Source organism: Ceratotherium simum, chromosome 7 (genome assembly GCF_057802395.1).
Source record: "Ceratotherium simum simum isolate JZ-2026a chromosome 7, ASM5780239v1, whole genome shotgun sequence".
Taxonomy (NCBI): domain Eukaryota; kingdom Metazoa; phylum Chordata; class Mammalia; order Perissodactyla; family Rhinocerotidae; genus Ceratotherium; species Ceratotherium simum.
The window spans coordinates 1,347,206-1,374,559 of record NC_141906.1 but is presented as its reverse complement, the minus strand read 5'-3'; the positions used below and the strand labels follow the sequence as shown (position 1 = coordinate 1,374,559).

At 39.0% G+C, this 27,354-nt stretch overlaps 1 protein-coding gene across 6 annotated transcripts in view; it reads right to left on the bottom strand.

The window, feature by feature from the left end:
• IMMP1L (inner mitochondrial membrane peptidase subunit 1) overlaps positions 1 to 27,354 on the bottom strand; it is an 82,905-nt gene that overhangs the window by 3,611 nt on the left and 51,940 nt on the right. For 4 of the 6 annotated variants that reach the window (XM_087433053.1, XM_087433057.1, XM_087433052.1 and 1 more), the window contains 3 exons: positions 22,420 to 22,553; positions 20,427 to 20,515; positions 16,416 to 16,542 (listed from right to left, as the gene is read on the bottom strand). In XM_087433053.1, the coding sequence (XP_087289179.1) occupies positions 16,416 to 16,542; positions 20,427 to 20,515; positions 22,420 to 22,553 (350 nt within the window). Of the gene's footprint in view, positions 1 to 4,847; positions 4,891 to 9,228; positions 9,281 to 16,415; positions 16,543 to 20,426; positions 20,516 to 22,419; positions 22,554 to 27,354 lie in introns of all 6 variants that reach the window. The other 2 variants (XR_015552642.1, XM_087433055.1) reach the window with 2 other exon arrangements.

The window sequence follows — 27,354 nt, the reverse complement described above, 5'->3', positions numbered from 1 at the left end:
AACCTCTGCATCTCAGACTTCGTGCTTGATATAAAGGACGCAAATCGAGGACACAACTGACCACTGAGGGTACCTCTGATCTAGTAAGAGCTTCTCTACGAAGAAGAAAACCTCTACGTTTAGTGGGTCTTTTAAAATCAAAGCAGCACCTTTGCTGACCTACCTTTCTGTCAATTACTCAGTTGCCCAGTAAAAAATTCATGTTTGAAATCATTCCACTTTTGAAACATCATTATTTTTGGTATGGGGTAAGGGTGGACATTCAGAGATCAATTTCATAGAGGTGTACTTTATATCCAGGGTGGCGCACTTAAGTTCTGACACTGGTTCGAACAACGTGCACACCTACGTAACCACCAACCACAATCCCGATGTAGACTTTCTTTTGTGCAAAACAGTTCCCACCTCTTCTAGTCAACCTCCCACCCCTGGACCTGGTCCCAGGCAATCAGTGATCTGTTTTCTTTTACTAGTGACTAGTTTTACCTGTTTCTCAATTTCTATTTTTTTTTTTTGTGAGGAAGATCAGCCCTGAGCTAACATCCATGCTAATTTTTGCTGAGGAAGACCGGCCCTGAGCTAACATCTATTGCCAATCCTCCTCCTTTTTTCCCCCCAAAGCCCCAGTAGATAGTTGTATGTCATAGCTGCACATCCTTCTAGTTGCTGTACGTGGGACGCGGCCTCAGCATGGCCGGAGAAGTGATGTGTTGGTGTGCGCCCGGGATCCGAACCCGGGCTGCCAGTAGTGGAGTGCGCGCACTTAACTGCTAAGCCACGGGGCCGGCCCTCCTCAATTTCATATAAATGAGATTGCACAGTATATACTTTCTATATCTGGCGTTTGTTCAGCAATTTCTTATGATTAATCCATGCTGTAAGTATCAGTCATTCATTCCCTTTACTGCTTAGTATTCCACTGTAAATCACAATGTTTATCCACGAACCTGTTGATGGCTACTTGAGTTGTCTGCAGTTTTGGGCTGTTACAAATAAAGCACTATGAACATTCATGTATAAGTCTTATTTCTTTTCAGTAAATACCTGGGAGTAGAATTTCTGGGTCATATGTGAATGCTTAACCTTAAACTTTCCCAAAGTGGCGATACCATTTACACTCCCAACAGCAACATGCGAGTGCTCCACAATCTTGGTATTTTCAGTTTTTCCAGTTTTTGCCATCCTAGGCGGCTACTGGTATCACACTGTGGTTCTTATTTGCATTTCTCTGATGAGCATTTTTTCTTGTGTCTGTTAGTGTATCTTTTGTGAAATGTCTATTAAAATATTTTGTCCATTTTAAAAATGGGTTGTTTTTCTTATTACTCATTTTCAGAGTCCTTCATATACCTTGAGTATAAGTCCTTTGACAAATATTTCCTCCCAGTCTGGGATCTTTTCTTTTGCAGTTTACAATCTACTGTAAAGACCAGACAATGTATTTTTGAAATTTCACTTGGTTCTTTTTTGTATTTACCATTTCTTTCTCATTATGTTCATCCTCTAAATCATTGAAAAATATTTAGAATTGGTATTTTAGAGCGCATGCCTGTGAATCCCATTCTCATTTCTGGATCTATGTAACTAATTTTCCTCTGGTTATGGGTTACGTTTTCCTATCTCTTCACGTATCCAATGGTTTGAGCTGGGCATTCCTTTGTCTCTTTTTAGAGAGTGTGGAAGCAGTTAGGTTAGCTGTGGACCAGCTCATTCCTTTCTAGCCTTGTCTTGAAGCTCGTTAGGTGGGGTCTATCTCACACTACACCTATGGGCTTCTTTAGCCATTGATATCCCGGGGTTTCTGCTGAATGTTCCAGGTAGTCATGAGATCTGTCCACGCGGCACGTCGCAGCCACGTGTGAGCTCGGGAACTCTCGGCCCTCACTACTTCTCTGCTGGGGGTCTTCCCAGGCACAATTGAGCATTAGCCTAAGGGCCAAGAGAATACCCATGTCGATTTCTGGAGGCCCTTCTGCAGCTCTGTCCTCCCTGGTGGTTTGACCCATAAATTCCAACACTTAACTAACCTCCACCCTAGTCTCTGTCTCCTCAACTCAGCAAGACCACCGTGCTTTGAACTGTCCCTCCTGTACCTTCTGCCTTAGGCAGAAGCCGGGGTGAGTGTAGGGCTTGTCTTGGTTCCCTTCTGGGGGATCTGTCTTGAAACGCCTGCTGTGCCATGTCTGAAAACAGTTGTTGCACATACTTTGTCCAATTTTCTAGTTCTTCATGGCAGGAGGGCAAGTTCAGCACTAGTTACTCCCTCATTGCCAAAAGCAGATGTGCAAATTATCTCATTTTTTGAAGACTATTATTTTTTGATCACCCTTCATAACTCTAGGAAGAGAACAATCCTTCTGGTGAGAACTGCAAGTTTTGATGAAGGTCAAGTGTGCCTTGGGCACTCCCACCATCGTCCCCTTCAGTGGCATCCCCTGTGGGTTTTCCTTTTACCCTTTCCCTATCAAAACCTCTAGAAAAGACCTGCCAAACTCAGCATACAGTTATGTACAAACAAGGAAGTTTGCCGTGGCATACTGCTTTTATCTCAGACTCAGCAACAGTATAAATACGCCTCAGTTGGCAGAGGTTAAATAAAATATAATTTATTTATGTAATAGTAGACAGCTGGCTAAAAAAAAGCTAATGGAAAGATTTACAGGAATATAGTCAGTGAAAAAAGTAAGTTGCAGGGCAATGTGTATAAATGCTTAAAAGACCCACACAACTTGGTTTTATTTGTGACCAGCATGTATTACTTAGATAACTTTAAATCAGACATATACATATGCACACACACATATGTGTGTCTTAACACGCCTAGCCCTTCAGCGATACTTGCAGTTTTAAAAAGGGAACACTGTCCATCCGCATCACAATGCAGGTTAGGAAGGGCTTTGTTGAATTAACAATCGCTTTTTCTTTGGTAGTGTGGAAAGAGAGGGCCCTGATCTCCAGTCCACACAGCAGGCTCTGTTTCGTGGTACGGTACCAGTAAATGACTGGTAGCAGTACTGTCACCAGATCTCTGGATAACTAAAATATTAGTCTAGCTAAGAACTCATTTATTTAAACAAACAGAAAGTACAACACATTTTTGTTATGGCTCCAAAACTCAAAACCTAACCTTTCTGGTAAGGAGTGAGGCAAGGAACAGAACAAAAATTTCCTTTCTATCTCAAAACAGTTACTATCTGTTGAATTAACCTGTTGGTTATCACTAAATCGAAAATTCAGACCAGCTAAGAGAAAAAAATTCCATAGCAATATTATAATATTAACAGATAAAATGGTAGATTAAAAATACATTTAAAACGTATTTTTTAAAAAGCTATTATAGGGCCGGCCCTGTGGCTTGGTGGTTAAGTGCGCGCGCTGCGATGCTGGTGGCCCGGGTTCGGATCCCGGGTGCGCATCGAGGCATCGCTTCTCCATTCATCCTGAGGCCGCGTCCCACATACAGCAACTAGAAGGATGTGCAGCTACGACACACAACTATCCACTGGGGCTTTGGGGGGAAAAAAAATAAAAATAAATAAAATCTTTAAAAAGCTATTATAACTTTCCCATAAAGTAAAAAAGAACTCCAATAAACACAGTTATAATAAATGTCTTGCAAGTGGCCAAAAATGGAAATCCCTAATTCCATGTCTTTGCTCATTACTTCTTATAATCAAAACTTTTAATAGCTAGATTACTTTTCGTTTTTATACTTTGGTCAATCTGCCATGCCAACTTGAATGAATGCATGAGACTGAATAAGAATATATGAATATGTTTACAATGAATGCCACATAGACATTTTTACTTTTGTTCAAATCCGAGTTTTCCCAGGGTCCAGAGATAGCCAACTTTAGGGCTAATTATTAAAGCATTAAAAGAACCCTTAAATCATCCTTGTTTGTCCTTTCTGCGTCAGAGATTCCTCCCTGAGCCCTGACCAAACCTAATCTCGGGCTGGACAAAGAACGAGCCCCCAGTCCTCAGCTCTCCTTACACGTCCGTCTGTTAAGAGCCTCCTTTATGGCACAGGCAACAACGTAATTGCCTCAGGGCCTGTGGGTGTCCAGTTAACAAAAGGGGCTTTTGTGAACCAACCCACAGGTGTTACCTTTCTTGGTGCAAGTGAAATCTGACGAAAGAGTCCACAATATCAAGTAACACATTTACTATACTGTAATCAAACTCATTTATTTGATTAAGCAAAGAATATCTAATTAAGAAAAAGTTCTGACTGAAGAGTAAGATATTTGCATGCTTGCCCTTTCAAAAGTTTCAAAAAACAGAAAATCCTAATAACAGGCTGATTTTTAACAACCCCCTGTTGCTGTGTTTTATAATTTACACCAGCGGGAGCAGGGTGTGCGCCAGCCCTGCTACAACTGCTCCTGCCCCTGCAGCACTTCCTCCAAGATGACGCCAGGGAGAGGACACAGTGGTTATTAGAGAAACAGACCCAAATCACAGGGGCGAGGAGAGGGGCAAAGCTCTCAGTATCCTTCTTTGACAGGTTTACTTTTTCCTTTCCCTGAAAAGAAGGAGCACACACCTTTTACAGAAGCAATCAGATAAAGCCTTGTTTCTTTTTGGCAAAAGCAAATGGCAGCAATATATCAACAACACTGTAATCTTAAAAGTATCTCATTTTCCACATATATTTTAAAGATTTTGTTTTCTGTCTAATGGAATGATAAATGTGAAATATGAAATGCATAATTTCCCTGCCAGGAAGACAGTCCATATGATGACTGTCCATTCACAACATGTCATCTTCATCCAACAATCAATGCCCGTACAACTGTCTTTATGTTGCTATATTCCAGGTAAGCAGGATCAAGTCACATTACCGTAGCGCCATGTGGCTGATGATGCTCTGCTTCATCCCAACTCCTATAACCAAACGTAGTAGTTAAGACACTGTGCATACAAACTACTGCAGAGAACATTTGGAAAATGAACTAATTTATTAATTATAAAGTTCTAAAGAACTTCATAAAAGCCAGTATTTGTTTGACTCATGAACAGCAAAATTAGAAACACCTTCAGTAAATAATCGTGGGAGTTTACCCTGTAACACCAACAAAAGCGATAAAGACTACACATCAAAAAGTGAAGCATTAAATCCCCCGAGAGGCAACCAAGTAGAAGAGCTCTTAAGAACACAAAGCTGAGAAAACATTATCAATCTTTAACTAAAAAAAAAAAAAAAAATGGGAGTGTCTCAAGTGTCAGTTATCGGTATCTTTGAAAGCGAAACTCAAGGAACAGTTCCATTAATATGCTATCTTCACTGACATTCTCCTGGCCTCAACTCCTTGCCCACACGGGTCTACCGGAGTGGCATACCTGGATCCTGACGGAGGTTCTCCCGTTATGATGACCAGGCCTGGACTGTTAACACACTGATTGTTTCAATGGGGACTATTTCTATGCAGTCCTGCTTTTTCTCTCCATTTAAATTCTGACTTACCATCCTATCCACATCATTCCTGGGGACTGTTACTGTCCTTCCCTACTTAAAAAGGGTGCCACCTTAGGTTCATGGCGAATTATCACCAAGGAGGAATTTACACAAAAGTTCCAGCAGGCTACTGGGGTGGGGTAATGATGGGGATGCTTCCTCCTAACAGGTTCTCCTTCATTATTGAGCATTAATTGTGAACAAGTACCATATTAATTATGCTAATTTAATGAAATTCAGTTTTTAAGACCAAATCATCCAAATGTAGTCAAGACTAACATTTTTATTCTTTTAACAGGCATCTTCATCAAGCAATGTTTATTAAATATCAAATGCTTAGGCTCTTCCTTATGAAGCATTCACTTCTTCAGAACCCTCTACCAACTAGTAAGAAGGTAGAGGAAGGGGAAAAGGGTTGAGAGTGAAGCCAGTAAATAGGCCTTTCCATCTAAGCCATCTAATACTACTGTCCAAATCCCACCAGATTTTTCCTAGGACAATGGATTATTTTGCTCTCTGACTTCTCTTCTGTTCTATCTGTAAAACAATGTTACCTGCTCTGTTTTTGGATTAGTATTTAAAAGAAGCATCTTATATTGTCATTTCAAGACTATCTCTGTATTTTTGTTGTATTATAGCCTGATGTACACACTTTGGTTCTCATATTCCAAAAGATGAGCCTAACTTAATGAAACACGGGGTATCCAGAAAGTAGAATATAGTGGTAAGTATGTAATAATGAGTTTTCCCATTCTCTCAGAAAAAGTCTAAATAGTTGGTAAATCAGATTCATACTGTACAAAAGATGTACTAATATGTTTCCATCAAAATTTCGATTCCTGGGACTTCAAATAATTTTTCCCAAAGTGAAAACTCACCCCTATCTGGATTTACTCCTATAGCTGAATCTCTGCGGCCCTAGGCATAACTGCTTCACCCAGAGATTGGCTAGAAATATGATTTACACCTGAAATGGTATTAGAACTAGAAGATCAGGGGTAGGAAAGAGTCCATACTCCACAAAGGAAATGATCAAAATAAAACACGTACATCTTTTTGTCCTTGATGTTACTAATGCCTTAAAAAAAGCATTGTTACACGTTTTTCTTTGACAGACACTTCTACTTGTGTTTTATTCATCCAAACCAGAACTCTCATGTTCCACACCCTGGAAGTTATTTAGAATGAAATCTAGCTTTGTGAATACAAAATTGCAGATTAGGTAGGTGGATAACAGACGACTTGTTTTGTGATATAAGATACAAAGAAAATAGCTGACGATCTTTAAAAAGAATGATTGCTCTCTGGGGGCTGAGAGCATCAAAACATTATTTTGACTAAGAGATCATGAAACACACTGTGGACATCAAGGAGGGAATAGTATACCATCCAGACGTCACTCTGGGAAAACACTTGTTTTTTCCCACTTCCTATAATAATTTAATTGCCATTACATTCATTTAAAATAGTCTATTTAGGCTTCTTAGATAGGCTTCTACACTACTCCAAAACTGAATATATCTTTTCTCCATTTCCCAAATTAACATCTCACTCAGAACCCCCCTATTTAATGCACCACCTACCCTATTGCTAATGCCAGAAACTTGGGTTAGTTTTGAGCCCTTCAATTCCATTTCTTCTGGCATCCAATCGTGTCTAGGTAGTTCCTTAGTCTTTCTCCAGACTCTGTACTGCCTTGCACGCTTAATGTTATCATCTCTATTATTCTTACTCATAGCCTACTAACTGGTCTGCCAGCCTCCGGTCCCCCCAACTCCAAACCATCCTCCATCAGTCTATGCTAACATCAGGGTGACCTTTCCCACAGTCTGATAATATTACTCCCCTCCTTGAGACATACAAGGAACTGAGCAGCCCTGTTCATTTCCATCTCTTCTCAATACCCACCCCTGCCTGCTGTTAAGTTCCAGACAGAGCAGCATACTTCTGGCAGCTGTGCCCAAAGCACAACGCTGCTCTCTCCCTTCCAGGCCTCTGAATATGCTGCCTGCTCTGGCTAACTCCTACTTACCCTCTAGAACTTCAGCTCAAGTTCTGCTTCCCCAGCTGGGCTAAATACCCTCTTGTGTCTCATCACAGCACCCTGCATATAATGCTCTTACACCACATTGTAATTCCTTGTCTGCTCCTGCAGCTTGACTATAAGCTCCTAAAGCTGTCATGTCCAATATGGCAGCCACTAGTAACATGTGGCTAATTTAATTTTACAAATTATATAAAACTAAAAATTCAGTTCCTCAGACACACTAGCCACGTTTCCTGTGCTCAATAGCCACATGTGCTTAGTGGCTACCATACTGGACAGTACAGATATAAAACATTCTGTCTTTGTAGAAGTTCTGGTGGATGGCGCTGTAGGCAGGGACTTGGTCTGCTCTAACATGGTGCTGGCCCTGACACAAGCACTTAATAAACGTTTGTGGGATGAATGAATGCACGAATAAATCAAAGTCAAAGGAGAGTTGTGAAGTTCATGTCTGGCAAACTTGGCCCACCCCTATAGCCTCCTGAAGGCCAGTAAGTCTTCTCTCCCACCCCACGCCTCTGCCCCCCAGGTCCAGTGGTTCCGGCTGCTCCAGAGGCACAGCCTCATGAGGGAGGATGCCGGAATGCTGGGACTGGCTTGGGGTTAGGGACACTGCAGTCAGGGTCAGAAGTCCATATCAGTCCATGTCCCGAGACCTACTCTGACTTTCTTCACATAGGGAAGTCAGGTCACATTTCAGGTCTCTTCACACAACAGGTTTCTCACCCCTCCTGATTTAGAGATTGATACACACAGTGCACAGGAAGTAGATCAGAATCTTAAGCCGTGTCTTAGAATTCTAAATTACTCTGTAGTTTTAAGTACTTCGTCTCCTTTCCCTGTTGGCTCTACCTGGGTGTTCAGTGGGGACACAAGCACTAGCTGTGCCAGACTAAATGACCCCAAGTTTTCTTAAAGTGGCTATATCTAGGTTTGCAGTAACATGGCTTGTAATGCCAATATTTTCTGCTCTTAGAACTATCTTCAACTGTTTTATAACATGCACACCTGCTTTTATTTCTGTTATTCCTCTTTTCTGTTCTTAGGTAGAGAATGGTCTGGTGGAGCCAGAACGCCTTCAGGGACTAAGATTAAGTGGGTCACAGAAAGCGGCAGAATTTTAATTACCCAAAGTGGTAACATGAGAACTTCACTTAGTTGCTTATTTCAAAAGACGGGTGAACATACTCCGCCTAGTCAACAGCAGCTTCCCCACAGACCCCTGTATCCAACGAGGAAGCCACAAGACACTGGAAAATACTCTCTTCACTACAGCAGAGGTGGGGTCGGCCGCAGATGCTCACACTGCACAGCAGCGTTACAATTCCAGTCTTCATCATTTCTCCCAATCACCAAGGCAAGCTTAAAGTATAGAGCTCTCATATAACTCATATAAGATAAAATACATTTATACAAAATAAAATGCTATAAACTACATATTATTGTTAAACTAAGATCAAATTACTCTGAAAATGTTCAGAGAACATTCAGAAAATACTTAAGCTGTGGGGACCTCAAAGATGATTCTTCAGCATTAACATCTGAAGAAAAACACCTCGGAATTGTAAACAATAAGTCAAATTTATCTTCACAATTGTGTTAGTTATAGGATGAAACAGTCGCGTCATCTCTGCAGCGAGCTTCACTTGAGCAAGTGAGTAAACACACATCCCCCACATCAGCGCAATCAGGGCGGGAGCAGCGTGCCGTGATCAATTACCTGGGAGCGTTGCTGAGAAATGGATTGCAGCACAGGTTTTTATCACCACAGTCTGCAAAAAGCAAGGCCCCTGTTTAGCCGTCTGATGTAGTAAGTGACATTATTAGGCAGTTCTTCTATTTAAATGACATCAGGATCTAGTGGATCAGCAGCTTATAATAAACAAGCCCTCTCTCTCACTCAGAAGTACCTCTTCTGTTATAATACAGGTGGTAACAGGAGACCATATGGCTGTGACCTTTAGCTAAAGTAAATGACGTTTAAACAAACAGAAAAACAGCATTAGGATATTCAAGGATGTGAACTACAACCTAAATAAACAGGACACATTCAGGGGCTCTTAATGGTCACTATAGAAAGTGACCATTTTCTGATGCTGTGCAATTACCAAGATTGTTTCTCAGTCTGTCAATCAATTTAAACATTTTCCCACATACTGTAAACAGCTTTATTACTGGCACACTGTCCCATTTCCAAGTCCTCCTTTTGGAACATTATGCCACCAGTGCGTCCTAAGGACACTTCATCAGTTCTTTCTGAAATGTAAAACTGTCTCTATTTCCTACATTTCTGCCAATAAAAATAATGATGTTATTAACATACCCTGTAATTCAAAAAGAAAAATGTAAGAAGTGCTACATTCCTTACTCACCCAGCACCACTCCACTGTGGTGCAGACCATCGTGCAGTGAGCAACATTTCACCTTCTGTCTGTGACACCACAATCTGTGGTATCAAGAACCAAAAAGCTGGAAACAGCCTGATATTTTGATAGGCTCATGATAAAAGTAAAAACATAATTTTTCTCATAAGTACAGATATGTTTCCTGTAACAACAGCAAAAGACTGCTATGCTCTAACTACAGGAATATACTGAAATCTCCATAATCTTATTTCTATTAATATGTCCATCTTCAATACAGAGTGGCTGCTATGGTTGAGAAACTGAAATTCAATAAAGTTTTAATTATTTCAAAGATGTTAAAAATGATTCTTCATTTTGTAATGAACAACCACTGGAAAGCAGAGGTTTACCAACTACAGGTAACAACTTTACCCATCACTGATCTGCCAACCCATTAGAGGATCAAAAGAACAAAATACCTGTATAGTAGTTAAATATGTCAAAAAGGCAGACGCCTTTCTACAGAAATGCAGGAAACTCGCATTACCACACACCTAATTAGTAGGCAGTGCATGCTGCCAGGGCAACTTAGCCTTCATCATAACAAAACCCCCACAGCATTTCTGGGTACCAAAACTTCCCTTAAAATGAGAGCAAGGTAGGTCCAGGGTGCCTCAATTCCACCATTCCTTTAGAAGATTTAGACTAGACCTAGTTCAGAGTACTCCAAACTGACAGGTCAATTCAGAGCCAGGTGAATTTTTAGTCTGCTCAATAAAAGGGTTGAAAAATATCATTCAGGGCTGGTTCTGTGGCCTAGTGGTTAAGTTAGGTGCGCTCTGCTTCGGTGGCCCAGGTTCAGTTCCTGAGCGTGGACCTACACTGCTCATCAGTGGCCACACTGTGGTGGGGGCCCACATACAATACAGAGGGAGACTGGCACAGATGTTAGCTCAGGGTGAATCTTCCTCAGCAAAAAAAAAAAAAGAAAAAAGAAAAAAAAAATCATTCAGTCCAAACAGAAGTCAGTTGGGGAAAGAAACATTTAATCAGCACTCTGCTCTGCTGTACAAAGTAACAGGGACACTCCAATATTTTCCACAGCTTTCACCTGCAATTATGGAAGGTGGTCAGGCAGCCCCACCATGGAAGTAGCTTGGCTTGCAAGCTTTCTATGAAGACCAGAATGACCACAGATTGACCAGTTCAGCAGTAGCACAGGGTGTGGTGGGCTACAGTAACACCCATCTTACTGAAAAACAGTAACATCACGCATTTACTGGGGAGCAAGTTTGCAGAAGAAACTAGTAGAAGAAACTGTAGAAGTAGAATAGACACCAGAAGAAAATACGCCAGGCCCCAATCATACAGGCACTGGTCCACCCTTCAAGTATTAAGCACCTATTAGATGCCGAGTCACAGTTTAGGTGCTGGGGAATCAGCCATGGTCACAACAAACCCCTGCCATCAACACCTTCTATTCCAGAGCAAGGGTCAGCAAACTTGCTCTGTGGAGGGCCAGAGCGTAAGCAGCCTAAGCTCTGCAGGCCACACGGTCTCTGCTACTACTCAGCTCTGCTGTCTGCGTGACAGCAGCCACAGATAAATGCAAACAAATGAGTGTGCCTGTGTCCCAATAAAACTTTAATGACAACAACAGGCGCAGCAAGAGTGACCACGTAGGGTCTTGTAGGTCATCGTAAGGCCTATGGCTTTTAACACGAGTGAGACAGGGAGCCAGTGGGGTCTTTAAGCAGAAGAGTAACATTATTACTCACAAAGGCATCATTATTAAAAAAGATCATTTCAGCTCCAACGTGGAGAATAGTCACTGGAGGGGTAGGGAGGTAAAAGGACAGGAAAGAGCAGTTCAGAAGTTCCTGCAAGAAAATAAGAGGGGTGACTCTGGTTTGCACCGGGATGGCAGCAGTGATGGTGACAAGTGGTCTAATGCTGATTATGTTTAGAAGATACAGTCATCATGATTTGCTAATGGACTGGATGTGGGTGAAAGAGGAAGAGAGTCAAGGATGATTCCCAGGTTTATGACCTAAGAAGGCAGAAGAGTGGAGTTGCCTTTTTGTGATGGGGAAGTGTGCAGGAGGAGCCAGTTTGGGAAGGAAAATCAAGAGTTTAGTTTTGGACCTATTAAGTTCAAGGTGACCATTATATACTAAAGTGGAGATATTAAGGCAGCCTATTTTTTTTTTTAAATTTTATTTATTCATTTATTTTTTCCCCTAAAGCCCCAGTAGATAGTTGTATGTCATAGCTGCACATCCTTCTAGTTGCTGTATGTGGGACGCGGCCTCAGCATGGCCGGGGAGGCGGTGTGTCGGTGCGCGCCCGGGATCCGAACCCGGGCCGCCAGCAGCGGAGCACGCGTACTTAACCGCTAAGACACGGGGCCGGCCCTAGGCAGCCTATTACATATACGATTCTGAAGTTCAGGGAAGAGGTTGTGGTTGATAAAAATTTGGGAGTTGAGGGGGCCGACCCAGTGGTGTAGCGGTTAAGTTCGCACGCTCCACTTCAGCGGCCCAGGGTTCACGGGTTTGGATCCCGAATGTGGACCCACACACCACTTATCAAGCCATGCTGTGGCGGCATCCCATATAAAGTAGAGGAAGATGGGCATGGATGCTAGCCCAGGGCCAATCTTCCTTGGCAAAAAAAAAAAAAAAAAGAGGATGATTAGCAACAGATGTTAGCTCACAGGTAATCTTCCTCAGCAAAAAAAAAAAAAAAAAAAATGGCGAGCTGAGTTAGTATTTAAAACCCTGAGACAGGATGAGGTCATGTAAAGTGTGTGCTTATATAAACAAGAGAAGTTTAAAATATGAACCCTCAGTTATTCCAATGTTTGGAAGAACCTACAAAGCAAACTCAGAAGAAGCAGAGAGAAAAAAAACCTAGGGAGAGTGGTGTCCCAAAAACTAAGGAAAACCAGATTTCGAGAACAACTATTTCAAAGACTAACAATAGGTCAAGTACGATGAGGACAGAAAGGTGAACACTGGACTGATAACAGAGAAGTCATCGGGGACCCTTGACAAGAACTGTTTCAGTGAGGTGGTGGGGACCACAGCCTAACCAGAATGAGTTCAAGAGAAAAGACAAAGTTTTGAGTGGAGTCAGTGTGCACAATTCTTTCCCACAGGAGGCTGTGGTGTCCAAGAAGCCTGTGTAGATGGGAGATGTCTGAGCATGTCTGTTGGCTGATAGGAATTTACTATATTTCAAAATGCCTAACAGTACCACAGTTACACTACGGATTAAATTCACAGCCCTGGACTACCACACAATGTTATCCTCAAAAAGATTATCAAGTGTTTTTCTTCGTCTCTTCATTAGCTTTATAACAAAATTTTACTGTCCTTCCTGAGTCCTGGCCCTATATTCCCTAGGGGAACGGAGACTACATTAATGTAACGAGGATTTTGCATTTTGCCTACTGTGCAAATCAATGGGAGAATGCCAGTTCATTTTATGTATTTCCTATTTGCTGAAAGCTTCCACTTCCAATTAAATTATTTTTTGGCAAATCAGTGGCTTCTAGGGGCAAACTGAGAAATTCCTACATTATAAACAGGCAAGTCATCCAGATGTTTGAGCTGAGAACAACTGTTTCTTTTGAGAGTCACAAACTAAGCTCATATCCTGGTGGGCAACACTCAGCCCATAATCCAAGGGAAGAACTACTGGCCTCAACACCATCGAAATAAGCAAAACCCACTGCAGCAGCACCTGGACAGGGCCTGCTTAGCTCCCAAACGCTTAATGTAAAAAGTAAATCACGCTGCATAAGTGCTGCTTGCCACGTGGACTTTCAGAACTCTGGAATGAATAAAATGGTTCCACGGTCACTTAACCAAAGATCTGTTTACGTTCTTTTTTGCCAACTTGCAAACAATGCAATTTCTTTCATATGCTAAACTCTATATTCTAGGTTCCAAATGACAATTTCTGTGTCATTTGAAGTACCTACTTAGGAGAATAAACGTTTTTTGACTAAAATTCAAAACACATTTAATATTTATCATCTTTACTATGCAGCTCAATCAAGATCGGAATAGCAATGTCTTTATCTTATAAACAACAATGATTTTTCTAAGAGGATGCTCAGGTAAGGGGAATAAACCTATTTCATGAAACACAGCCCCAGTGTGCTTCAGAGATAGCTGAAAAGGGAACACTCTAGAGGTTGGACCTGCAAATGGTTTGAGTATCTTCTCAGAGTGCTCCAAACTTGGATGAATTTTTGTTATAAATCACCTTGATTAATGGAACACATTTCCTAAAGTGGTTCTGTAATAGCTACACAATTCTTGTGGCTTGAATAACCCAGCCTAGAAAAACTTGGGGGGTTGGGGGGTGGAGAACCCTTCAGAAATCACTGGCTTCTCTTTCAGAACCAACATTGCCTCTGATCGAAAAGGTTCCCTTTCTTTTTAAAAATAATGAAGACACATTTTAAGGGAAGTACAATTTGACGACACGGGAGTAGAAATAAGAATTAGATAGCAAAAGACATTTGGGGAGGAGACGTAGTGGCACGGTCAGGAGCACAGCTCCTGGATGCAGCCAGGCTTACTTGTATTTGCATCCCAACTGTTCCTCTCACCAACCCTGCAAAATGGGGCCATTTATGTAACCCTCTGTGGCTCAGTTCTCCCATCTGTCAAATACAATGACTGCCGAGCTCACTGCGCTGCTGTTGTGATGATTAAATAAATTAACCCTTGTAAAGAGTTTCAACAGCGTCTGGTATAGAGTAAATGCATCATAAGTGCTGGCCAAAATTATTACAATTGTTTGTACACTTAAAAACATGCAAACCAAAGAGAATGGAATACCCCTGGGACAAAATGGCAGTTCCTCTAATTTATCCATTCACTTAACATAAAAACTCAATCTGTGTTCTCCTTAAACAGAATTCTCTGGTCATTTTCTCTTGATTACTTAGCCGAGATTTTATCTAAACCCTCTGTCCTGACATTCCTCCTCTAATAACTCTTCAAAAGAAAACAACACAGGTGTGGGATGTGAGCACACAGAGAGGGATGCTGTCGGTTATCTGTTCTGTTGTTCTGTCTACTACAAAACTATTTCTGTTCTCAAGTATATGCTTGTTGCCAAAGGAACTCAGAAGTGACTAGAATGCCTCATGAAATGATGAGTCATGTGAAAGTGAAACCATTATGTCAGAATCTGACATTTTTGAAGAATAATAGGATACAGTGTCCATAATAAAGGCCACAGAAAAATCGGTTACCTGATATCACACTATCATCTTCAACAGTATTATCACCATCCGCTAACAATTACTAGCATGTTTAGCACTGTAGTAATAAACATTTAAACATTTGCACAGCTGAACTACAGTCTATTATGGATAGTAAATAAATAATAGATTATTTAATAGTCTATCGATCAAACTTACTTATAGGGCAAAGAGAGGCTATTATAGTTCAAAATAAATTTACAATGATGAAGACAATTTAATTCAATTATATACTTACACAGGGGATGACGACAGAGGTAAAGTGAGTTAATAGATGTAACAGCTCTATTAATAATTTGATAGTGACAGAAAATTTAAAGAAAACTAGAAACTTGTTATAATTATTAAGGTAAGAAGAGCATATGCTGAGTGAACAAAAGGCCAGCCTCCCCCGCCATGGCTGTGTCATAGCAGCCCTGTGACTGCTGAAAGGAGCGGGCACATGCCATCGGCTCCTCCCTCTGCCCTCCACCACTCCTGCTCTTCTCTCCTACTTAGAGAGGAAAACTGACCAGACCAAAGCTACATACCATTTCTACTCTAAAAATTTAAGTAGGATTGTTAAAAATTAACCACAGACCCTATTTAATTTTATCCAATTTTCCAGTAACAAGTCAGTGGGAAAACTTTCTAAGCCAGGATCCCAGACTGCATTTAAGTGTTATGTCTCCTTTGTCTCCTCCTTGTATTTCATGACCTTGACACTTCTGAAGAGTACTGGTCAGTTATGTTGCAGAATGACCTCGACCAGGGCTGGTCTGATGTTTTCTCATGCTTAGACTGAAATTATACCCCCTTTTGCAAGAATAACACAAAAGTGCTGTGCCCTCTCCTGCTTCAATTCAGGGGCGACATTACATTGATATATCTTATTACTGGTGAAGTTAACCCCTATCACTCAGTTAAGGTGGTGTCTGCCATGTTTCTCCTCTATGAACTTACTATTTTTCCCTTTGTAATAAATATCTTGGGAGAGATACTTTGACATTATGCAAATATACTATTTTTCCTCAAAGTTTTGCTCAATAATTTTGGCATCCATTGGTGAATCTTGCCTGCAACAATGATTACTGAGAAGTTTATATAGAGTTTTAAAAGGAACTAAAATGTATAAAATATAATGGCCAAGTTGTTCTTGATAAAAACATACTTAAATTCTACTGAATGCAGCATTTTAACTTATATTCAAAGTATGAATAAAAGTTACTTTCCTTGTGTGTTCAGTTACTGTTAATCAACCATGACACCAATGAGTAACATAACTGAAGTGCTACTTACATAATTATGGCTTTTAAAGAAATCTGACGGACTACTGGTGAGGATTTTGTCTCCTTCCAAACCAATTACTCTTTTACAAATATTTGATTTTGGATCACTTGGGCTTTTTGCAATCACAATGTCACCTCTGAAGGGAAAAAAGTCAAAGAAATGTCAGTGTTATTTGTTGAGCATGAACATATCATGGCATAGCTATAATCCTTCTATAAAGCAACTTCATAGAGCAACTCCCATACATCTACCCACTTTGAGAACCTTTGTGATGGACCTTTATGGGTCAGAACCCAACAATGAGAGTGATGGAAAAGCTGTTACAAGATTCTCAGATTTCTGATAATTCCACAAGAATTAGCTTTTTGTACTGTATCCACTATTGTGTTACTATTGCATCCAAACTTTTAGAACCAAAACTACGGAAAAACAATTCTATGTAAATACCACAAAATTAACTAAGTAAATTTTACTGCCCAGTCAGTAGTAATGATTGACTATAAAGCACATAAAAAGATAGAAACATCATCTATGTTTCCCCAGAGCTCAAGGAATTAAGGAATTATAGCATATAAATTATATAACCTAGATAATTTACAGTACAGCACACAAAGACTTATAGTTGAAGAAAAGTATCAGAAGACACAACCAAATAAAATGGTCGCCCAAACATATTTTACAAAAGATAGATAAAATGGCATATCAAACATATAAAACCAATATGGGTACGATTACATATGGAAGGCACGATTCATGGAAGAAGTGACAATCTACATGTAATGGAAGAATAACGAAGATCTTTAAAAGTGGAAAGGAAGAAGGGGACAAAAATATTGGACTGATGCCCCAACCAAACAGAACACAATGCTCATTCTGCATAAAATGTGCACTCAGTGAATTCTGTTGACTGACACATATTTAAAAGGATTTAATATATTTACTTATTATCTGTACCTAGTTCCATAAATAATTTGATGTTACTTATAATAAAAGATGCATATAACAAAATAATACAAAAGCCATAAAAATAAAAGGAAGATGATGGTTAACTCAGAAACCTAGTTATTGCTATATATATAAGTATTAAAATGAATTCTCAACTTTTTGGTAGGCAGGTCAAAAAAGAAATTATGACTGATTACATGGCAATCATTAACAAAATAAAGTTTAGTTTGGGAGATATGACAAAATTTTTCTTAACTAAACCAAAGAGATATACAACAAGGATTCTTATGTAAGAGAATAAAAGACACCATCTTCATGAGAAATCTTACAGAAAATACAGAAAAAGTATTCAGAATGGTCATTTCTTGAGGCTATTCTTGATAAGAGTTGAAAGCCATTAAAACATTAAATTCTATAATCTGGAGGCAATATAAGGCTGCCCTTTTTTGAAAATGGGATAAACTATTCTCTTTCCAACCAATTAGAATCAGTCAGTGGAACTGTTCAGATGAACAAATTTGCAAAGATTGTAACATACCAACAAAGTTGATTTTGGGTAGTTTTTTGACCAAACAATCAATATGACCCTTATAAAAACAAAGTGCACTTGAATGGCAATATAAAAATAATTTAGTCAAGGTGTTTTTACAGAAAGCAATATATATATATATTTTTTTGTGAGGAACATTGGCCCTGAGCTAACGTCTGTGCCCATCTTCCTCTATTTTGTATGTGCGATGCCTCCACAGCATGGCTTGATAAGTGGTGCACACGTCCACGTCCAGGATCCAAAATCGCGAACCCCAGGGCCACGAAGCTAAGTGCGCGAACTTAACCACTACGCCACTGTGCCGGCCCTACAGAAAGCAATAATAACGTAGACTATACTTCTGGTAGTCTAACCAGATATATGCATAGAGCTTAGATCAAAATATATATCCCTTGGACTCTCAACTCCTTCAAATAGGGTTTAAAAAGGAACTTAATAGAACTAAGACTTAAATTTTCCTTTCTCATTTATAGTCATAAACATCCTTTTTACCCTACTAGATGGTGAACTTCTGAAAAGAAGGGTCAGTTCGTCTTCATGTTCTCTATAATGTACAATCACGTATAAGCAGCAAGAGGAGACTGTGAGTGTCTCGAGCATGAGTGTTCTGTGCATTTGACTGTACAAGGGATCCACACGCTTTAGACAGCAGATACGCAGACTTTCACTTTCCAACTATGTGGAGGGCTATCCTAGCTTTAGAAACAGGCAGCTGGCAAGAGGAATCTCAGAATTCTGTACTGCAGATAAGAGAAAATGAATACTCAGGACAGTAATATTTCCCAAGTAGAAGTTACCAACTGACTACGCTGGTTGTAAAAGTTACTTTGGTATGTCTCATACAAACACCAGATTTAGAGCTGGCCTGCAACCTAATGGGCTCCCTGAATGAACAGAATACAAAACGAATCCTTCAAAAAATCTTAACTTACTGAATGTAGTTATTTGTTAGTACCCATCTGAATGCAAAGAGTATCTATCAAAAAAAAAAGAGAGACAATACTGAGCTATTCATTCAAAAACTACTTAGCCAACAAGTTCAGCTCCTGGTTAAGGATGCTCAAGGACTCAGAATAAAGTCATGTCATTAGCATGGAAAACAGAAGCCTGTCTTCATGCTACAGAGGGGCTAGCTCTCCAGTTAATCCAAAGACTATATTAACTTATTCTGATATGAATTACAAAGAAAAGGAAGCTGGAACACAGCCTGTTGGGTAAATTGTATTTTATAACCCCATATCTATCAATTAGGTATCTTAAAGTTGTTATGGGTAAAAGATCTGAAGAATTATTATCCAGGGACCATGCTAGACCACACAGCATGACCAAGAAAGAGTTTCCATCTAAAGAATCTAAGATGGTAAAAGATCAGCAAATGCAAAGAACAGTTTTACCCTATTCTTGATGATTTTTCAGTAATGTGCAAGAGAATATAGAAAAGGTCAATAATGAAACTACTTATGCCATAGGCTAAATACCAGCTCAAGTGAGTCAAATTTGTAGTTTATGGAGTTGAAAGCTGGTTTATTTTTTCAGAATTATGAAAACTAATGGACCTAAGATTTTAGGGAATCAGAGAGGTGCTCTTTAGAAAATACAATAAATTATTAATACTTGACATTCATTCAGAAGGAATAATACAGAGTTAAGTAGAATGAACAGCATCACAAGGATTGGAAACACTGCTTAGAAAAGGATTTTAAAAGGTTGAGTGGCAAACAATATTTGCCAAGGAGTTCTTCAACTTAATATAATTAATCAGGAGAATCAGAATAGATAAAGATTTCTGGCTCCCAGCTATATAGCCACAGTCTAAAAATCATCGAGTGCAGGGCCGGCCTGGTGGTGTAGTGGTTGAGTTCATGCATTCTGCTTTGGCAGCCCAGGGTTTGCGCTTCGGATCCTGGGCAAGGACCTACTCACCGCTCATCAGGCCATGCTGAGGCAGCATCCCATATAGAGCAACTAGAAGGACCTACAACTAGGATATACAACTATGTACTGGGGCTTTTGGGAGAAAAAAGAAAAAGAAGAAGCCTGGCAACAGATGTTAGCTCAGGGCCAATCTTCCTCAAAAAAAAAAAAAAATTGAGTGCTCATCATAGGCTATAGAGAAGAAGAGAGTCATTAATCGAAATACAGGATTACTGAAAATACTAAAAAAACAAACCACTGATTTGGATAAGTAAATGTAGTTCCTAAGTCCCTAGTTCTTAACTCAAAACATTCTAGGATCCCACTCCCCCCAAAAAGGAAAGTAGGCTTAAATGTACATTATAAAGGGACTGCTATCTATTTTGGATAATGACGCAAGAGACGCAATGACCCAAGAGACTGTATGTGTTTAGAGAAACTATTAAAATTTCTCAAACTGAGAGAAAATATTTGAGTCAAAATTTTATCTAGATGGTCATTAATTTGGTTATTTACAACAGAGCTTTTAAAGATAAAGTTAAACTGCAGAAAAGACACAATGTGTGTGTGTGTTTTCACCATAAACTTATATATCTATGACAGAAATTTACCTTTGGATACCAAAAAAATGTCGACTAAGATTTTCTGCAAAGACAATATCTGAATTTTGAATTGTAGGCTCCATTGATGGTCCAGAACACTGAAAAGAGAGGTAATTTTGTAATTTGAGTTCAAAACTTTTTTTAATTTAACATAAATCATCTGAGCAGGCTCAAAAGAAAGAAAATCAAGCAAATGTTCTTCAAGCTTGGAAGATGATTCATAATAAGCTGGCAGCTCCCAGATAAGTTCAAGTCTACAGAGTGCCCACACAGTCTGGAAACACAAGCAAATACATTAAAAATGGTTTATTGATATTACATTATAATACACAAATAAAATAACATTATCTATGCTTCCAAATTTTGGCTGTCCTGTAGAATGTCAGCCCTATGAGGGCAGGGGCCCGGTCTCTCGTGTTCCCAGCTGTATAACCATGGTCAAGAACAGCGCTTCGCATAAAGTTGATACTCGATAAATATGTGTTGAATGAATAAATGAATGATTTATTTATTTTCCTGCTATTGTCAAACATCATGCAGTGCCCATGATGGTAATTTATTAAGTGGCATCATACTATTCTCAATGAGTTGATACCTTTCCTTCTCTTCCAAGAGAATAGCTTACTCATTTGATGGGGCTGCAACTTATATTTTCTACTGAAAAATACTGGTATGATGAGATGCACTTTAAAGATTTTCATATTAGTATGTCTTAAAACAATAGTATTCATCTATACCTCAAAATTGTTATAAACGATCACTGCCACTTAAAAAAATCTAAATACGGCAGTCTCCACTTACTCCACTTATGGGTAAATAAAACTTTCTACTCAAACTTCCTACTCAGGCAGCAACAAAGAACACAATGCAAGTTTATGTGCGCTACCTCTGTAGCCCAGTAGAAGTACCGATGCAACTTTAAAACATCAAAGTGGGGAGTTTCAGTTAAATATATTTATTTGCATCACTCCAGCTCAACCTGAGGTTGTATGACTGTGAATCTGTTGGGGTAAACCGGATAAAAACAGCAACAGCAACAACAAACCCACTGACTAGCCATTCAATCAACTTATTCTTTCATTTACATGACAAAAGGTTACTACGATCACAGCTGATAGATTCGTGATGCGATATGAAGAAAAAGCACTGGTGTGGGGCAGCCTTGCCATACTGACATAAGGCAGAATAATCATTTGTTTTAACAACAGTTAAACACGGTGGTTAAGAATAGGAGTTTTGAGGGCCGGCCCCATGGCTTAGTGGTTAAGTGCGCATGCTCCGCTGCTGGCAGCCCGGGTTCTGATCCTGGGCACGCACCAACGCACCGCTTCTCCGGCCATGCTGAGGCCGCGTCCCACATACAGCAACTAGAAGGATGTGTAACTATGACATACAACTATCTACTGGGGCTTTGGGGGAAAAAAAAGGAGGAGGATTGGCAATAGATGTTAGCTCAGGGCTGATCTTCCTCACAATAAAAAAAAAGGAGTTTTGAAAACCAGAGAAATCTGTGTTGAAATTCCAAGTCGGCTACTTACTAACTGTGAGACCTGGAGCAAATTACTGAAGCATTCTGAGCCTGTTTTCTCTTATGTATAACGGATTTCTAGTAAGTCTCTCACAGAGCAGAAAAGATTAAATGAGTTAATAAACGTAAAACATCGAACAAATCCTGGAACACAGTAAGTAGCATTCAATAAATGGTGAAAACCATTACTATTAGACTATTAACAGGGCCTTTTGCACCCCTGTCAGTAACAGAATACAGAACCATATTTAAAGCAATGGTTTTTATATTTTATATTAGTGCCAATTCAAACATACTCTCTTACATCCCAAAATTTAGAAAGATTTTGTTTTAACATTCATTCATTAAATTAAATTAAAATTAAATTAAATTCATTCATTAAATTAATAAATTATAATAAAGGAAAAAACACATTTTCCCTCAATTAAAAAAAGTGTATATTTAAAATGATTACTCTTGAATGTAAAAACTTACCATGACAACACCACCAACGTATTCAAAAGCACAGTGAGCTATACAACCATACTGAATAGTATAGCCAACAAGTCGAAAGGTTTTTCCCAGAACACCACGAAGCATAGTTCTACGTAGGCTCTGCCACCATTGGCCTGATGGTAAATTTCAAAAAGTTTCATGATCAATACTATTTAAAAACACTTAAGAAACAGCTCTATTGGAAAATACTTTACAATCACCCAGAATGTACTAAAAGCCTGATGCAGTTTGGTGCAAAAAACCAAGAGCTTATTTTCATTTCTGCTAAAGATATTTTAAATGGTAAATTAGAGCCACTTAACATTTTGCTCTACCGAACAAAGATTATATTCAAATATCACTGGGTTATACATGAATTAATAACTAGCAGACTTTGAACTTGTTTGTCTCCTTTCATTACTTGGTTATTTCTTGGTATTAAGGCAGATACCTCAGAAAAGATCCTAACTCTTTCAGGGTACTAATAACAGTTTTCCATATTGTCGCTTACTGTACTACATCAGTTCTTGTCATGCTATCATATGATATAAAGGAGAAAGCGCTAGAATAGGTGTATAGAAATTCAAGTTTTAAATTGACTCTTTTATTAACTTGTGTGAACTTCAAGGAATTATCTAACCTCTCCGGGTCTTAATAAAATGGAAATAATATCTGACAGAACGGTTCTGAGGATCAAATTCAATAACATGTCCAAGTGCTTTGTAAATTATAAAGTTATATTCATCTGTCAACTATACACTATTGATACAATAATGAACACCTCAATACTATGGAACAGCATAAAGAACCATATAAAGAATTTTTAAAAGCTATATAAATTTGAGCTATTAATAATATTCATCTAAAATATCCCTAGTATCTGTCTCTTCCTATTTACCTGTTACAACTATGTTTCAAGCATTTCTCAACTAATGGCCTAAGGGTTAGGCCTAGGCTACTATGCACTGTTCTGAGATTAAATTTACTAAAATATATCAGTAATAATAACAACAACAATAATAGTAAGTACCAGTTGCTCAATTCTTGCTGTTACTCTTTACAAATTAACCTCTGTAAGGTAACATTACGTTATAGATAAGAAAAAGGCACCTAAGAGCAGTAAACTGATGTGCTGAACAGCCCAGAGCTGGGAACTGATGGAGTCAGGACAAGCATCAGGTCACACCGACTCCCTTCTTACTCCCCTGCTCCCAGAACCTCACAGCTCTCTATGAGACCACACACAGAGTACTGTCACTCACATTCCTCAGGACAAGCACCAGGTGACACCGACTCCCTTCTTACTCCCCTGCTCCCAGAACCTCACAGCTCTCTATGAGACCACACACAGAGTACTTCCCTTCACGTTCCTCAGCTTCCAGCCTGACCTTCCCTGATGCTCCTACATGAGCAGACTACCCACCATACTGCTTTGTCCTGCAGGTACACTTTGCCCAATGAACACTCATTTATGCCAATAACCATGCCTGGAATATTCTTCATGATACCTATCATCTATCGAATTTGTCACTCTTCTCCAAAAGCTCTCAATAGGCAAGCTCTTCCTTCTCCTCTGAGTTCCTATGGTCCTTAATGTTCATTTTTTTATGGTTAAGAACACTGTTTCTAAAGTCATTCTGTCGGAGTTTGTATCCTAGTTCCATATTTTAGCTGTGTGACCTTCAGGAGGTTATTCTGTAAGTCTCAGTGTCTTCATCCGTAAAATGAGCTTAATATCAGAACCTATCAGACAGTTAGTGAAGATTACATGTGATAAGACATGAAGTCTGTGTAGCAGAGTATTTCAATAAATGTTAGTTACTCTATCATTCACTTGACAATCAGCATACACCTTATAACCTCATAACATTAGTTGTATTTTCAAGTGTCTAAGTTTCTGGCTAACTTATCTTTAAATAAAATAATAGAATTTTAGAGCCCAAAGCATAGGACTGCATCTTTTATTAGTGTTTTACTACTAATTAGCATTTGTTCACCTTTAGGCATCTACACGTCTTCTCCCCTAACAAGTCTTCCCTGATACCATCCCAAGAAACGTTACTTAGGCTTTGTGTCACTCACCCGCCTTAAGCACACACTGATTCTAGTACTTACCACACTACATTGTTTACATCTTTCCCCTTATTACATACTTTATTTGTTTCTATGTCTGTGGGCAGTGACTGTGATTATTCATCTTTGAATCCTCAGGGCCTACCAAAGAAGTCAGTACACAGAAGGCTTGTCTGACTGAATTAATGAATGAATACTGAACCCAAATCTCCTATACCTTCCACACCTTCAGTATGATAGAATGGTTATAATGTTCGAAGTGATGATCAGAACCATTGAGATTTTTGGTTAATGAAGAGACATGGTAATGTCATACTCACTGAAGAAAGTAATTATAACATATTAAAAAGTGTTCTCATTAAATCTTTCAGGTAATATGAAAATCAACTCCCCCCATCAGCAGGAATCTGGCTTACATTTATAACTGATGCACTTTAAAAACTAGTGATTTTTAGACTTCAATAAATTAATAATAAGTGCTATTTAGAAATAAAAACTTCATAACTGAAGCTCTATTAATTCAAACAGACTCTTAAGAGGAATGACAAAATAATAATAGAATAAATATTATCTATAGAGTTAACTAGGTTGTCTAAACACTACTTTGCTTCAACTATAAAATTAGAGAAAAAGTGGGGTTAAGTCCTAAAGCCTAACTTTGAAAATGTGATCTATGAGAATAAATCCTAAAAAGTAGTGAAATGGATATGACATTTTAAAACTAAAATAAAAATGAGCTTATCTGCTGTTATAGAGGGGACATATTATGAAACAAGAGGAAACACATGGCACTTACCAACAAGATACTGTTAATACAGATGAAAGGTGAAATGAGAGGGTAAATCACTCAGCAATCCACCAAAATTTAAATCATTTCGATTATGGAAGAGAATCCACTTGGCTAAAAACACACTCAAAAATACAAAGATGCTGTAACTATATATACAGTGGGTCTGCTTCACTGAGAAGGCTTGTAATTAACTTCCGATCAGAAGTAATTGGGGCCATAAAGCCCTTTTTTCTTTTATTACTCAGACAATGTCCAACTCCAAATACAATATTTGTAATGAAATTATCTCAGAAAATTATAAAACTTATAGATAGATGAGAGCAATCAGAAGAAAGAGCTTAACAGACACTGTTTCTTCCCTACAGATACTAGCAACAGGATGGAGTTTGAAGGGTCTAAAATTACTTTGGATCTTAGTCTCTTAAGGTGAAGAGAGAGCTCTGAAGCTATTTCGAGAGGAATCGGAGGATAAAGACTATTTGGCTTTATACTTAGAGAGTCCAATGAGGAGCACTGCTAAGAACTATTGAAACTGAGCATAAGAGCTGATGGATTTTTTAAGGGAAATCTCAGAGTGGAAAGCAGCATTCACATAAGACGTGGCCACACACACTGCAGGCACTCGGCAGCTCTACCAGCGAAGGGGATTAAGACAGATGGTCCAAACCTCTGGTTTGCACAGTTCTTTCCAAGGGTCCACGAATCTACACGTGCATACCTGTGCAGGATATCTTGTCTGTCCCTTCAGATTCCTTCTCCACTCTTCTCACACTGCTCTCTGCCCTTGAAAACTGACCCATGTGAACTACATCAAGGTACTCCTGCACCCTTTGAGTGAACCCCAGGAAGTCAGAGGAAGGAAGGGTTATGCATTTCCCTGACTCCTTCCCTGTGGAGTCTTCTCAGGCTGGATATGTCTTTGGACCAAAGGTCTCTGAAATCTCCAAAGGCAGTCTGCTACACAGGAATCTCTCTCCTAGGTTCCTGCAACCTTTCCCTCCCCTGGTCCCTTCAGGTCTAGGAGTGAAAACAGCTCCACTGATGCTGGTTCCTGTACCACCCCTGGTGATTCCCTTATGTTCTGCACACAACTTTGTAATTAGTTTCTGAGTATAAACCTTCCTTGAATTATCCTAATTTGAGTGTCAGCTGTTTTCCATAGGGATCCTGATGATACAATACACCACTTGCTAAAAGAACAATTCTTATCATGTATAAGTTTACAATATTTGATGTTAATGAAGGAATTCTCATAAACAAACATCTTATAACACTGATGATGGGTGTGCAAAATACTACAACCCCTAAGGAGGGTAATTTGGCTATCAAAACTGCAGATACATTTTCTCTCTGACCCAAGCATGCCACTTTTAGGAATTTACCGCCGTCCCTCCCCCCAAAAAAAACAACTCCAAGATTCAAACAACACAAGATTCAAATACAAGATTCTTTATGTTAGCATTATCTGAAATAGCAAAATTGGAAACAAGCTAAATACACATCCATAGTAAACAGGTTGACTAAATTATGGTACACCCCACACAAAGGAGTTCTATATACCTATTAAAAAATAGGGAAGAATTCTATGAGCTGATGAGAAATGATTTCCAGGATAAACTTCTTTGTTTAAAAAAAAAAAAAGCAAGGTGTAAAAGAGTTTTTATAGTAAATTATCATTTCTGAAAGAAGGGAAAAGAATATCTTTTTCAGAGAAAAAGAAAAAATATGCCAGGAAATAATGGAAATGGTTACATTTATAAGGGGGTGGGTGGGAACAGTGTGGAAGGAAAAAAGATAGGAATGAGACTTCTGAGTACACCTCCGTATACAGTTCTGAGCCAAATGCTTTACATATTCAAAACGGAAAGGTAAACAAAAGAAAATGCTAAAATTGAAGACAAACAAGAAAAATGAGCCTATGTGAATAATCAAATTGCTAACATTACCATACAGAATAAAGAATTAATTCAAGTATTGTGAACACAGTATAGTAAGATATATTCTAAGAACAAAAACAATTTGCAAATGAATCTTAAGCTTTTCTTAGTAGGCTTGTTGTTGGTTGTAGTATT